General features: G+C 37.2%; 1 protein-coding gene across 6 annotated transcripts in view; it reads left to right on the forward strand.

Annotated features, from left to right (window-relative positions):
- EPHA6 (EPH receptor A6) overlaps window positions 1–14,342 on the forward strand; it is an 865,677-nt gene that overhangs the window by 840,667 nt on the left and 10,668 nt on the right. For all 6 annotated transcript variants that reach the window (XM_060640206.3, XM_060640200.3, XM_060640202.3 and 3 more), the window contains 2 exons: window positions 10,436–10,629; window positions 13,082–13,153. In XM_060640206.3, the coding sequence (XP_060496189.3) occupies window positions 10,436–10,629; window positions 13,082–13,153 (266 nt within the window). The remainder of the gene's footprint in view (window positions 1–10,435; window positions 10,630–13,081; window positions 13,154–14,342) is intronic.

Here is a 14,342-nt window from a genome sequence, read left to right on the forward strand (position 1 = left end):
ACCTCAGAACTGTTGACATATTGACTGTTGGGCTGAGTAGTTCTTTGTTGTGGGGACTGCCTTGTGCATTGTAGGATGTTTTGCAGTGTCCTCAGCCTCTAATCACCAGATGTCAGTACCACCTTCCCAGACATGATAACCAAAAATGTCTCCAGTCAGAGATGGGGCACACAAATCACAGCCAGTGAAGAATCACTGTTTTAGTCTGGAAAGATCTGGGTTCAAATCCCAGCTCCACAGTTCACTGGCTGTGTTATCTTAGGAAAGTGGTTTTAAGCTTTTTGAGATACTGTCTGTAACAGTATTCAGAATACTCAACTGCAGGATTCAAAAGAATTAGAGATAATGTCTGTAAAACACCAGGTACATAGAAGGTATTTAATTAATGAAATGTAATAAACATAGCTTGCATTTCTAAGAAAGTATTTTAGATTATGGCTCATTTAATCTTGAAAATAACTATCTAAAATAAATCCTATTATTATTCCCATTTCTAGGTGAGATAACTAAAGCTTTCTAGAAAGTTTAAATAACCTACCCAAGGTTACTAGCATTGGTAGAACTGAAGTTCAAGCCCCCTGCTTACTCCAAAGGGCATGGGTTTTTTTTTTTTTTTATGTTTATTTATTTATTTTGAGAGGGAGAGCATGTACACAAGCAAGCAGGGGAGGGGCAGAGAGAGGGAGAGAGAGAATCCCAAGCATGTTCCATGCTGTCAGCGCAGAGCCCAACACAGGGCTCAATCTCATGAACTGTGAGGTGGTGACCTGAGCTGAAATCAAGTTGGACACCCAACTGACTGAGCCACCAAGTTGCCCCCAAGCTATACTGTGCAAGTCTAATTTTCAAAGAAATCTCTATACCACAGAAGTTCTACATAACGAAATCAAAGCATCTTTAATTATGTATACCACTCTGTCATACAAGAAGTGTTTTCATTGTTTTCTGTTAGCAAAAGAATGCAGATTGACTCACTGTTGTTTGGAATTATAAATCTTTTCTGCAGTGTTCTGGGTTTTGATATTAAAAATTTATGAAATGTACCATTTTTATAACATTTCTTGAAAATATATACAGCAGTAGCTTAAAATCAAATTCTAATGATGGACAAATTTAGCCTACTAGCAGAAACGTGTCACAGGTACATTGAAGGTGCACAGCTCCTTACTGTTTTCTAGCTTTTTTTTATGATACTGCTGGATAATTTTTATGTTATTTTCATTCAAGTTCAAAATAATTGTTGTTTATTATACAGTGGAAGTACAATGTAATGCTAGGAGCTATGCAAGTTCCAAAGATGACACCAAGGGCACTGCAGTTCTCCCAACACTTACACTGTGTAATGTGCTTAACAGAAGAAAATGGAAGCAAAACATGAACAGCAGGAAACAAATAACCAAATCCCCACAGAGCTAATATGTAGGGAGGAGAACTAACGCCACAGAAATGAGAGGCGACTTGGCTCAAACTAATGATCTGAACACAAGACCAGAGTCTTGGGTCGGGTTTGGTTTTGTTTTTAGTTTTCCCTTGACATAATGCCGTAAAAAAAAAAAAAAAAAAAAAAAAAAAAAAAAAAAAGTCTCCTTGAAGCAATTTGAAACCCTAATGTCTCCTGGGTATGGTATCATTTAGGCATATGCTACTAAGCTAGTTCAGTTTCCCAGAAAGATAACCAGTATCAGGGATCATCTCATTTGAAAGCTTACAAGGAAACATAATGCTGTCTCAGTGTTTCTGTGGGGTTTTGTTCCCTTCAGTTTTCAAACGTTTTTATGTAATAATGAGTTTTGCTTTAGATTGCTTTCGGAAACTTACCTGAAGAAACAAAATTGGAGTTTATCTTCAGGGTTTTCCTTTTATAGGTGATATGGTTGAAAAGAACCTTTTGACCTTGTCTGAATTGATTCCTTTTTTTCAAAATTTATGAAGGAAGAAAATAACCTTTTACCATATTTCTTGTTTGTCCTCATAATTCTATAACCTTTTCAATTATAAATCAGTGTTTCAGCCAAGAATGGTGGATGTGTAGAATCCACTTACCTAGAAATGCAGTATGGTTTTATGAGTCGAAGAGTCCAGTCATTTCCAATTTTTGTCTCTGATTAGATTTTCCAAACTCTTCTTTATTACATAATGGTTCTTGTGTAATGATCTGTGGAAGATACAGGAAATTGCTAAAGGCCCATTCCCATTATTTCAACTTTTCCATATTACCGAGGGAATTTTTGCATTTCTTTGAATATGTACTCTACCAAGGCAATTGTCAAAATGGCCTTCCTTTTCTCAATTTTTCAATAATTCCTTCTATTGGTACATAGAAAATAGCAACATTTTAATTAAATTCATACTAATTACACTAGCATAAGGCATGTCTGCTACAGAGGCAAGAGTAATAGGGGATATTATGAAAGGCAATTAATCACCATTGTAAATAATTCAAAGGTAAAGTTCTAAGTAGAGGAAACCAATAACTAATATACTACTACCTCGGTGTAATTTCCAAGGGAAACTTTTTTAACCAAACAACCACAAAGCTGAAGAATGTATACATGCCAGTAATGTTTTCATAAAAAATTAATTATACCTTCGATATATTTATATATTGAAATATATTTACAATCTTTAGCTCTTACAAATTTTGTTCCATCTTTTGCTGTCTTTGGAGCATTTACAAAGAGGACATTTTAAAATCTCCCTTTTCTTTGTACTCATAAACTATTTTTCCATAGCTTCTCAGTCTTAGTTTATCAGGAGAGACTCTGGCCCTGTCCAGATTTTTGTCTCCCTGCATTTGCATTTGGAATTCTCTGGGAAACAGACCATTCAATGAAGGCCAAATCTAGACATAGAGGTTACAAAAACTCAAGATGCAGAGATGTTACCAAAGGTCCTGCAGATTAAGACTGCAATTTCAGTGACTCTAGAAACAGCTTTTTGAGCTAAAAGGTACTCTTGCAAGTACTAAATCCAGTTCTCTCCTCTTCCTTAATGAGGAGACAGAGACTTGCCCAACTACTGAGTTTGTTAGTGACAGTTTTGGACTTTGATGCAGTACAAGTGACACCTTCACTAATGCTCTTTCCATGACTTACTCACTGAAGCAGTGTTACATATAAAGTGTTAGTTATCTGTCTTAACAAGCATGACTTTCTACTGTTAGGGGTAAAAGCTTTTCCAGATGACAAGTCTTACCATCAACAACCTTTCACCTTGCAAAGTCGTACGGTTCATACCGTTCCCCATTTTGTCCACTCATTCAACAGTCCAAAAGGTGGTAACCTACTGAGGACAAACACTCTATGCATTTTATATGTCCTTGACATTCTATGGTGAGTTCCAAAAAGTGAGATTTGAGAACTGCCTTAAGGGTAGACTTTTAAGAAACTTTTCATCTTGAAGTTAAAACGAGGAAATCTTCAGTTTCCACGCCCTAATGATCTACAAATTACAAATGAGCCTCTGAAAAAAAAAATTGTTTCTGCCTGTACCTTATTCATTCCCCACACTATCCCCCTTTTTTCTTACTGTACCCTGAATTTAATTTGTGTCTTGACTGCCTTTCACTGAATTTTAAATCCTAGATGTTGAAAAATATTGAATAACAAAATAAGTATAAGATTATAAATGTTATTTACTTATGACCACTTCTTCCCTTCTTTTTTTTCTCTCCCATGTAGATCCAACCTTTATATTGCATATTAGGAAAATAGATTACCAGTTTTCAGTATTATTGTATTACAAGTTCAAATATCCTAATATGTATAAGTAATCATTATCACAAAAAGTGAGTGTATACTGGGACCCTTTGCTTCACCTTCCCCCTTTTACCTGAAATTATAGGTTTTCCACAAAGCGATGATGAATATTTAGAGGGAAGATAAAAATAAAATCACTTCACATTCCATTTACTAGTATACATTTCAGTAGACTAAAATTTTGAGACAGTTTCTTTTAAAAGAAAGTATGAATAACTAAATTCAGTGTGCTTCTTTTTGGAGATACTCAGCAGTTTTATAACACAAAATGTGATTCCCTGCATAGCCCGAGCGGTCCTTGTTCAATGGTATTGTTCAGGGATGTCTCAGCATCTTCATATTGACTGTCTACTTCTTGTTTGCCTGGTTTAATAAAAGGTGCACCTTTTCCTGCTTTGATTCAGAAACTGTCAACACAATTGGAAAACTCATCAGATTCAGCAAGAACAGAACAGTCTGCTACGTGCCCCAACTGAGCCTTATGTTGATTCTAGGCTGCTAAAAATTGCAGTGTCGATGACAAGGAACCAGTACAGTCTGTTTAGAATAACCAGCCAGGTTTTAGATAATAAATTCTGACAGAATCTAATTCCTTCTACCTCTGCATGGAAATTGTTACTGCAGTCATTTTCATATTTTTTCACTTTATTTTAATTTTCTTCTTGCATTTTTAAATAAGGGTTTAACCTTGTATAATTCTTCTCCACAGGATGACAGCCTACAACTATCATAAACCAAACTGTTACAAAATTCTTTCTAGTTAATCATCACCCCTTCATATCCTAAAACAACAAACCTCAATTAGTCTTTTAGACAAAGTACCCCATATGCTTCTGCTTCCTTGTCAGTCCTTAACTAAGGAATCAGAAAACACCTATAAAACAAAACTACTCACAAAAGACATGTTTATGAAGATAAAGGTTAATATAGGTTTTCTCAAGCTGCCCATAAAATAGTTTTCATAGATCACATATGTGACCATTGAAACTATTTTTTGACTTGACAAGGCATTGTGCTGGATGCTGGAAACCTATGGGAAAAAGAAACAGTTGCTGCTCTTGAGGGGCTCAGCTCGTCCAGCTGAAAGAGCACAAGTGTTTTGTTGTGGCCAGAGCAAAAATCTGGACACAGCCAAATGTGGGGACTGGGAGCCAGGCTCCTGCAGAATTTCAGATATGGGAGGATGGGATCACAGCCCCACAGTCAAGAATGCTTTGCATGGGCTGTGGGAGATGATTGGAGAAGGGAATGAAAGGCAAGGAGACCAGTTAGGAGGCTGTTATCAAAATGGGGAGTAAATCATTGGGAGAATTTAAAATGGAGCAGATTTGGAATACATGAAGGTAGTAGAATCAGAACAACTTAAGTTACTTTTGAGTATCAAGGCAGAGAGAGAGATCCACATGACTCCTTGATCTCTGCCTTGAGTCATGAGAAGAACGGCGGTACCCTTTGCAAAGGACAGGAATTCCAGAGGAGGAATGGGATAGGTTTTGTACAAAATAAATCTAAGATATCTGTATGACAGCCTCATGAAGTTCTATGTCATGTAGGCGATAGATCTGAAACCCAGCAGAGATAGCCAAGCATGCGCTGTGACTGTGGCAGGCACACGCACATAGGTGAGAGTGAAGCCTGGAGGGCGCAAGAGCGTGAGAGAGACTCAGGGCCTAATTCTGGCGGAATAAGTCAGGGATGTGGCTCAAGGCTCAGCACAGATGTTCTCAACCACTACCGTGATTCAGAGGCTATCAAGATGATCTTATCAGTCCGTTTTTCAGGGGATTATTAGCTATGCAATAACAACCCAATCTATTTATCAGCTTGAGCTTCGGTTTTCTTACCTATAAAATATGCATAACCATACTCACATAATAAGGTAATTTGAGACCTAAATAGAGACTAAATAAAGTGAGCTATGTTAAAACACCTAGTCCAGAGCTTGGCAGGTAATAAGCTCACAGAGGTATATATGTTACTTGAATCTGAAACCAGAAAGCTCATAGGAAATTGAGCACAGCATCACCCAGCCCCCAAATTCTTTCTTCTCCTGTGTCCTGTCTTTACCAGTTGACCAAGTTCAAAAACCTGTCCTGCCATATCTAATCTTAATCCGATCATGTGTTCTTGTCAAATCAGTCCACTTTTGTACACCACGGCCATGGCCTCCGCTAAGGCCATCCTGATCTCTAGCCTGGATCCCTACAAGCCTCCTTCCTGGCCTCCCACCCCTCCCCATCCCAGGTGCACTCTCCACACTGCAGCCAGAGCGAGCTTTCCAAAGGCAAATCTGGTGTCATTTACTTGCTAAAACCCTAAACCCTTTGCAAAAAAGTCATTTGTAGCATACAAAACCATTCATGATCCCAAGAAATATAATTTTACATAACCTTCCAGCCTCAAATCTTACCATTCCTCTCTTTGAAGATTCTAGTCTAGATGCAGGAATCTACTTTCATTCCCTGATCAGGTCACATCTCCCTCCCTTCAGCCTGACCAGTTGACCCTGCTACCTTCTCCATTTCCTGTAAGATCCAGCTCACCTCCTCTGAGAAGCCTTCCCAAGACTGGGTTAGGCACTCCTTCCACATGCTCCCGTAACTCCCTGTTCTACTGGCATTTACTGTATTCAAACTCCCCAGTCTTCTTCACCAGAATATGTGTTTCCAAAAGACAGAGGTATTTCTTACTCATTTGTTAACTCTTATATATAGTGTACATAGTACATATATATATATATATAGTGTGTGTGTGTGTGTGTGTGTGTGTGTGTGTGTGTATCTTTGGATGAATACATTTAAAAAGCTATTAGAAAGATGTTGCTGTCTGTTAACCATTTGTGGATCATATTGCTTAATCTTTCTTTGGCTCCCTCAAAGCCAGAATTTTTAGGTGTGCAATCTTAGGCAAGTTAAATCTCTCTATGTTTACATTCCTTATCTATAAGGTAGGGATAACGATAGTACCTACCTCATAGGGTTATTGTGAGGATTAAAAGAGTTGATACGTGTAAATCATTTAGAACTGGTACCTGGAAGTATCCAAGGGCTCTCATTAAGTGTTAGATGTTATTGTCACTGTTGTTATTGTTATTACTATTATCCTATAAGGAACCTTCATGTTTGACACCTGACATGAACCAGGGCTCAACACATTTCACAAGGTCACGAGTTAAATGACTGAGGAAACTTAAAAGTCAGAGGTCAGCAAGAAGAAAAGTCATGAGTACCCCGATCCTCCCACTGTCCCCACAGAAAAGCATACTAGGGCCAGACACAGTACTGAATTCATTACGGGTAAAAGTTCTAGATGAGGGACCACACTCTCTTGTCACTCTCTCCTTTTATAGAACAATTATGAGAGCAATTCTGTCAGAAGAGAATATGAAAGCCTGCTTGGCACCAATCATTGTGGCATTGGGTGTTAACTGTTTATGAGAGTTGTCTAGGAGAGTGACCTTGAGGTCACTGGGAGTGGCCTCCAGACGGGAGGAAGAAGCCACCAGTCTTACAGAAAGTTGAGTTTGAGTCCAGTCCTTCTCTCCTGGAGGAGAGCAAGCCCCAGTGTCACCAGTTTTTGTCCAAGCAAGCCAGAGTGAGATCATGAGATCATTTTGGAGAATGCTGCGTGACGCACCAATTTTTTAGTAATACTTCCTTCAGAGGGGACTTGAAATGCTGTCATGCTTGTACCATGAATCCATCTTGGGTAGCTTGAAACTTTGGGTTTTCTAAGAATCTGCTATTCTACCAAAACAAATCCAAAATTTTCTTCTAATAGCGTTGGTTTTGTTCAATAACATTTATTTATGTGTCAAGCACCATACTAAATGATGAGAATATAAAATCTACAGACATAATTCCTGCTTTCAGGTATGAATAGCCTTAGAGGAAAAGCAGATGAATGGTTACAATACAATGTAATAGAAGCAATAATAGAAATGTGTACAAGACTCAGAAGCATTCAGAAATGACTCTGTTCAGCCTGAGATAACATTTTGCAAACTATGAAGTAAATATGTGTTTGATTTACCCAGAATATAAAATTCAGGATCCAGATAAAAACATCGAAGTCCAATTGCCAAGTGCCATGACAAAAGGTAACATGGCAATCACTCCTAAAATTGTGTTAGTTGATATAAAATTGGAACGGAAGATGTTATCATGAGAACTGAAAAACATTTCTGAGGAATGGTCAGAGGAAAAGTTTGAAAGCTAAAGGAACTAGATTTAAATGCTAACTCTGCCATCTATGCTGTGTGGATTTAGGCAATTTTCCTAACCTCTCTGAGTCTAAATTTTTTCACTTAAGAATAGGGATAATACGGGGAACCTGGCTGGCTTAGTCAGAAGAGTGTGCAACTCTTGATCTCAGGGTCCTGAGTTTGAGCCCACATTTGGGTGTAGAAATGACTTAAATAAATAAGACTTTTTTAAAATAAATAAATAAATAAATAAATAAATAAGAATAGAGATAATAACTACCATACTGAGTTATTTTAATCAGTCAATGAACATGCAAATCACCTAACACATGATGAATACTGAGTAAAAGCAGCTAATTTTTTTTTTCTTCAAAGTGTGGCCTCAATTGTCATCTATTTTATTCTATGCACTTATAATTAGGTAACTGTGGTCAATCAACTAGAGAGCTCTCCTAGGATAGGATTTTAAAGTCTTTTTATAATGGAATTCTATCCTATTATTCTTTTTTTTTAGTATTATTATTATTTTTTTTATTCTCAAGTTAGCGTACAGTGTAGTCTTGGCTTCAGGAGTAGAATCCAGTGATGCATCTCTTACATATGACACCCAGTGCTCATCCCAAAAAGTGCCCTCCTTAATTCCTGTCACCCTTTTAACCCTTAATCCATTCATCAGTTGATGGACATTTGGTTTCTCCTTAATTTGGCTATTGTTGATAGCACTGCTATAAACATGGGAGTGTGTGTGCCCCTTCAAAGCAGCATTTTTGTATCCTTTTCTATACTATTTTTCTTAGTTACTTTTCAAAACTATCTACAGTAGTTTTGATATACTAAAAAGTGTTGTAAAATATCTTAAAATCCAAGCCTATTCAGTAGCAAAAATAATCAGAAAACAGGTAAAAAAAAATCCTGTTCAATAATGAGATAAAATGAATAAAAAAAATGCTATTGTCCTGATGGGTTAAAGTGTTCTGGTCACAAAGACACTGATGGGGTTGTGAGAAATCCCCTATTACAAAAAAGCTAAAGCTTAGCAGCTAAGAGGTTCTGGAAGGCATATTATTGCTCCTTTTTTACAAACTGCCTCTAGCATAAATTATGGATATTTCAGGGTCCTGTCAAATAGTGGCCATTAAAAAAGAAATTAAGAAAGAAAGCATGTAGATACTGCTACAGTAAAGAGAGGTCTCCTGTTAGCAATATTAGCACTTGCATTTTTGTATTTCTATTGTTGATGAGGGGCAGGGATGAGGTTGAATTGTGCCTGTCTTTAACTATCAGTCTGTTCCTCAGTTTCCCACCTCAAAAATGGGGAATGAACCCTTTTATTTGTCTTTCTCCCAGAGAGGATATAAGAATAAAGGGTCACATGAATCCTTTGAGCACTTCACACACAAAAAATAAATAAATAAATAAGCTGTATAAATTCAGAGTCAATTATATCATATTACTAGGAAATTCTCAGGTGGGCTGTATATGAAGTAGATGATAATCCTGCTTTATCTTCTGTGTGATTTCCTAAGTAAAACAAAACAAAACAAACAAAAAAACTTACTATCATCATTTGTTACTCTTAACTTTGACTTCTCGTAAGATTCCTTTCACTAGAGCCACACTGTCCTGTACAGTAGCCATTAGCCACATATGGCTATTTAAATTTAAATTTTAACTAATTAAAATGAACTAAAATACAAAATTCAGTTCCTCAGTCTTATTAGCCACATTTCAAGCACTCAACAGGTACACGTGACTACTTGCTGTCATGTTGGATAGAGAGAACATTTCTGTCTTCACAGAAAGTTCAATTGGACAGCGCTGGCCCCAAGGATACTCAGGCTGAATGACCCTAATGCTCTGTGGCCTTAAGGTAACCATTGATAGCATTTCAAGGATTGAATGACCCTAGAAGTTCTGAGAGGACTTCATAATCACATCAGTGTCAGACTAAGGGAAAGCCAGAAGTAAGCAAAGAGAAATTAAATAGGCAATAAAGAAGAAGGAATGATAGCCAGCAAAAGAATACACACTGACATTATTATAAAAGGATAAAAAATGACTCAGAAGTTCAGTGCTTCAGCAGAGGTATAATTTTACTTAAAACATTTGCCACAGGTGGTTTGCACAAAATGCATCAATCCAATGCTGACTTTCTGATGTCCTAATTGGGTTTTCAGACATTCCAGCTAAATCACACAGGAACTATTTCTTGAAATTGTGATGAAGCTTAACCTCCCTTCTGAATACCTCATGTTTAAAAACATTTTCCTCAAAGAGGTGTCAGCAGATATTAATGTAGATACTTGCAACTTGTGTATTTATCTTTGTTTGGGCTGCTTGTACTCACAAGTAATTTTCATGTTTACCAAAATTTTGGCCTCTAATTCCTATATAAAACAGAATTATAATTTAGCATATATTGTGTTATTTGTTCCAAAAAGTAAGAGACTAACCTATGTATGTTTGCATTTAGGTCATTCTGTCCATTGAAGAAGGCTATAGACTTCCGGCTCCCATGGGCTGTCCAGCATCTCTACACCAGCTGATGCTCCATTGCTGGCAGAAGGAGAGAAACCACAGACCAAAATTTACTGACATTGTCAGCTTCCTTGACAAACTGATCCGCAATCCCAGTGCCCTTCACACCCTGGTGGAGGACATCCTTGTGTAAGATGCATCGTGTCGATTTTTCCCCCTCAACAATCATTTCTTTCAGGCTATAGACAAGACTAACAGGTAGAGAGGAGAAAGTTTACTGTAATAACTGTCTAGTTGTCAACCTTTTAGAATATTTTATACAAACCATATTTTGTTTATCAGCTGAAAAAATAATTTATTAACATTGATAAATGGATTTTTTTTTAAAGAAAACAGGTACTCCTTTTGTTCTCTCCATATCTAATCTTTCTGAATTACTTTATATATATATATGTATATATATATATGTATATATATATGTGTATATATATATATACATATGTATATATATATATGTATATATATATGTGTATATATATATATACATATATATACATATATATATACACATATATATGTACATATATATACACATAAAAATATATGTATATATATGTATGTGTATATATATATATATATATATATATACACATATATATATTTTTTTCTTTTTTTTAACCTGTGGGCATCTTTGGTATTTGTATATCTTTTTTTTTTATTTACCTATCCTTCCTTGCCTCTGCAAGTAGTATTGGTATATATTTGCAGCCTTTTTAATTTTCTTGTCCATTCTATGTTCTGTCCCTCTATTTGAAATGGCAAGCAAGACAGGGGCAATTTGTGAATCAGCCAGGAGTGAGGATGTTTCCTGCTGACACGATCACACCCAGCTATTGTTACTTTCCATTCCTAAAACCAGAAAAAGACAAATGACAAGACAAGAAAATGAAGGCGCTCATACACCATTTTGTAAAAGTCAGTAGAGTTGAGAAGATCTACTCGTCTCTCTCTAAAAATCAGTTATAAGAAGGGGGGAGTGTAGAAGAAAAGAAACACTACTATCTATGTCTGAAAAGATTACATTTAAAATATTTTCAGACTGAGAATATATGTCTTTATTTAGCCAAATAGGACTTAGAAATACCCAAAGTATTTCCTAAGCTCACTTTCCTAACTCAGGGGACAGCCAACAGGATATACAGATGTTCAACTTTAGGTCATAGGTTCAAGTCGGTGCAGGTTTTAGTAATAAGGCCAAAGGCTCTTCAAGGACTACTTAAAGCAGGCCTCAGTTCACTGCAGAGCACACAAGAGTTCACCTCTAAATCACTAATTGGCAGCCTCAGTAAAGTGAAGCCAAGCATGAAATAGCTAGAGATTAAACTATTACTCTAGCCCATCTTCCCTAAAGCAGTCCAACAGAGGAAGCTTAAAGGGCGGCAGGGGGAGGGGAACGATTTAGGATTTTATCATGAAAGGGCAGTTATTGAAGGATTTTAAGCAAGAGAATGGCATGATCACATTTACATTTCTGCAAGATCACTCCAGAGCTGATTTAGACTGAGTGCAAAACAAGGAACAAGACTGGAAACAGAGACAGATGCTTATAGAAACTCAAGATAGAAAAGATTAGGGCCTAACTCATGAAATGGGAAAAAGTTTGGGGTCAGGAGATAAGAGAATGGATTTATTATCAGGCAAGGAAAAAAATGTGTCTTGGTCGCCGATTGAATATGGAGGGAGGAGAGAAAAGAATCAAGAATTTTGTCAAAGTTACTTTCTTAGACAAGCTGGCTGATATAATATTACCACTAAGAGAAAGAGAAAGAAGGATAAGGTTCTAGAATAGAAATGAGACCATTTCAAGTAAGCTGAATTGAAGGTGCCTGTGGGGTGTGTGGGTGGAGATGTCCAATAGGCAGTTATATGTGTAGGTTGAACCTCAGGTGGAAAGATCTGAGCTGAAGATTTGAAGATCATCAACATAGAGACTATAGCTGAAGATTCATGAATATTAAGATGACCCATGGAGACTATAAAGTATGCAAATTAACACAGGGAAAGAGCACAACACCAAGATTTAAGAAATAAGCTGAAGGAGAGTACCCAGAGGAGACTGAGAAAGAAGAACCGGACAGGTAATAATGAAAGCAGGGAAAGAGCAGTGTCATAGGAGCTAAAAAAAAAAAAAAAAAAAGAAAGAAACAAACAAAAACAATGGGGAGAGTTTTCAAGGAGTGTAATGCCCCAAGTCTTCACAAAGCTTCAGTAAGATAAAAAGTGACGTGGGCCCATTGAATTTAGCAACAGAGTAGTCAGGTATTTATGCGCAGCCTTAGCGAGAGTATTTGAATAAAGTTGTGTGAGACAGACTGCAATGGAGCAGAAGTAAATATGAGGTCAGAGAGAAGAGCAATACAAAGCACTAAGAAGCCTGTCTCTGAAGAGAAAGAGAAGTAGTTAGAGAAAATATTTCTTGGTTTTTGTTTTTATATGTCTTATTGAAGAGATGGGTATGCATTGACATGGAAGAGAAAGAGCTAACAGAAAGAGATCATGCAGTGAGTGTGCATTAATGGGAAAGAACTTTGGTTATCTATAAACTGAACTCATTTAATCTGAGCCTTTCATTGTGGTATAGGGTTAATGGACCCCACAGCCAGTGCCCATCAACGGAGCTCTCTAACTGTTCTATGGCTGTAGAAGCAGGCAGGTAAGAACCTTCTTTTTGAAGAAAAGTAGATAAAACCATTTCTTTCCTGCTTTTTCAAGATTATGAATGTTTATCATACTTGGAAAATAATGATGAAGACTCTAAGATGAGAAATATGCCAAAAAGTCAAAATGATCCTGAGGTAAAGTCAACATGAGGGCTTATGTCTTAAGGCCAGAAATTTATGGTTTGATGTTATATGCGGTGTCCTGTGGACAGGCCAGCAAATGGCAAGTCTCTGATGGCACCACCACACATGGGCAAGAGTTGCATACTTTATATAAAGTTGGCAGTTTCATTTGATGACTGATTTGCTGTCCTTGTTTCTGATAAAGATATATGGGCTAGTGTTTTCTGCTGTTAATGTACTTTTGTTTGAGGGGCACCTGGGTGGCTCAGTTGGTTAACTGTCCGACTTCGACTCAGGTCATGATCTCACAGTTCATGGGTTTGAGCCCCATCTCGGGCTGGGAACCTGGAGCCTGCTTCAGATTCTGTGTGTCCCTCTCTCTCTCTCTGCCCCTCCCTTGTTTGTGCACTCTGTCTCTCTCTCTTTCCCTCTCAAAAATAAATAAGCCTTTTAAAAAATTAAAAAATATATTTTTTTGTTTGAGAAACAAAAGGAACCAGAGTTCTAAGGGTACTAGGCCTAACCATTATCACCATTCTTATTTTCACAGCAGCCTGAGAGGGTTACCCTTATCTACCCCTTCACCTCCAATGCCACCTACCCACCCTGTCCCTGATCCCAGAGAACTGGGACTGTTTAAGGGCAAGAGATGTGGTATGAAGGATAGCACGTTAGCTGAAGAATGTGTGGTTTGTTTTATGAACTGCCCCATCTACCCCCCAAGTCCCAAAGCCCAGTCATCTGTCTCCAAGTGATGTTGGTTTAAAGAAACATGACAGAGAATAGAATTTCAGTCTTTCCTCCCATTTATCTTTCAAACAGGTAAAGGAGTTTAAGGTATAATCCACGGCAACTCTGATTAAACCCTCCTGTACTCTTATTAAACATCAAGTATTCCCAGACTCCCAGGTTTCTCCCACACTTCTACACTGACATAACTCTCTCATCCACTAAGGTCCCTATGGTTTTTATTCTACTCTAATTGCTTTTTTCTCAAGAATTCACCTGAGAAGCTTTTATCCTTTCTTTTGACAGAATAGTAAGAGGAGAAGAAATTAA

Source organism: Panthera onca, chromosome C2, assembly GCF_046562875.1.
Source record: "Panthera onca isolate mPanOnc1 chromosome C2, mPanOnc1 haplotype 2, whole genome shotgun sequence".
In the NCBI taxonomy this organism is placed as follows: domain Eukaryota; kingdom Metazoa; phylum Chordata; class Mammalia; order Carnivora; family Felidae; genus Panthera; species Panthera onca.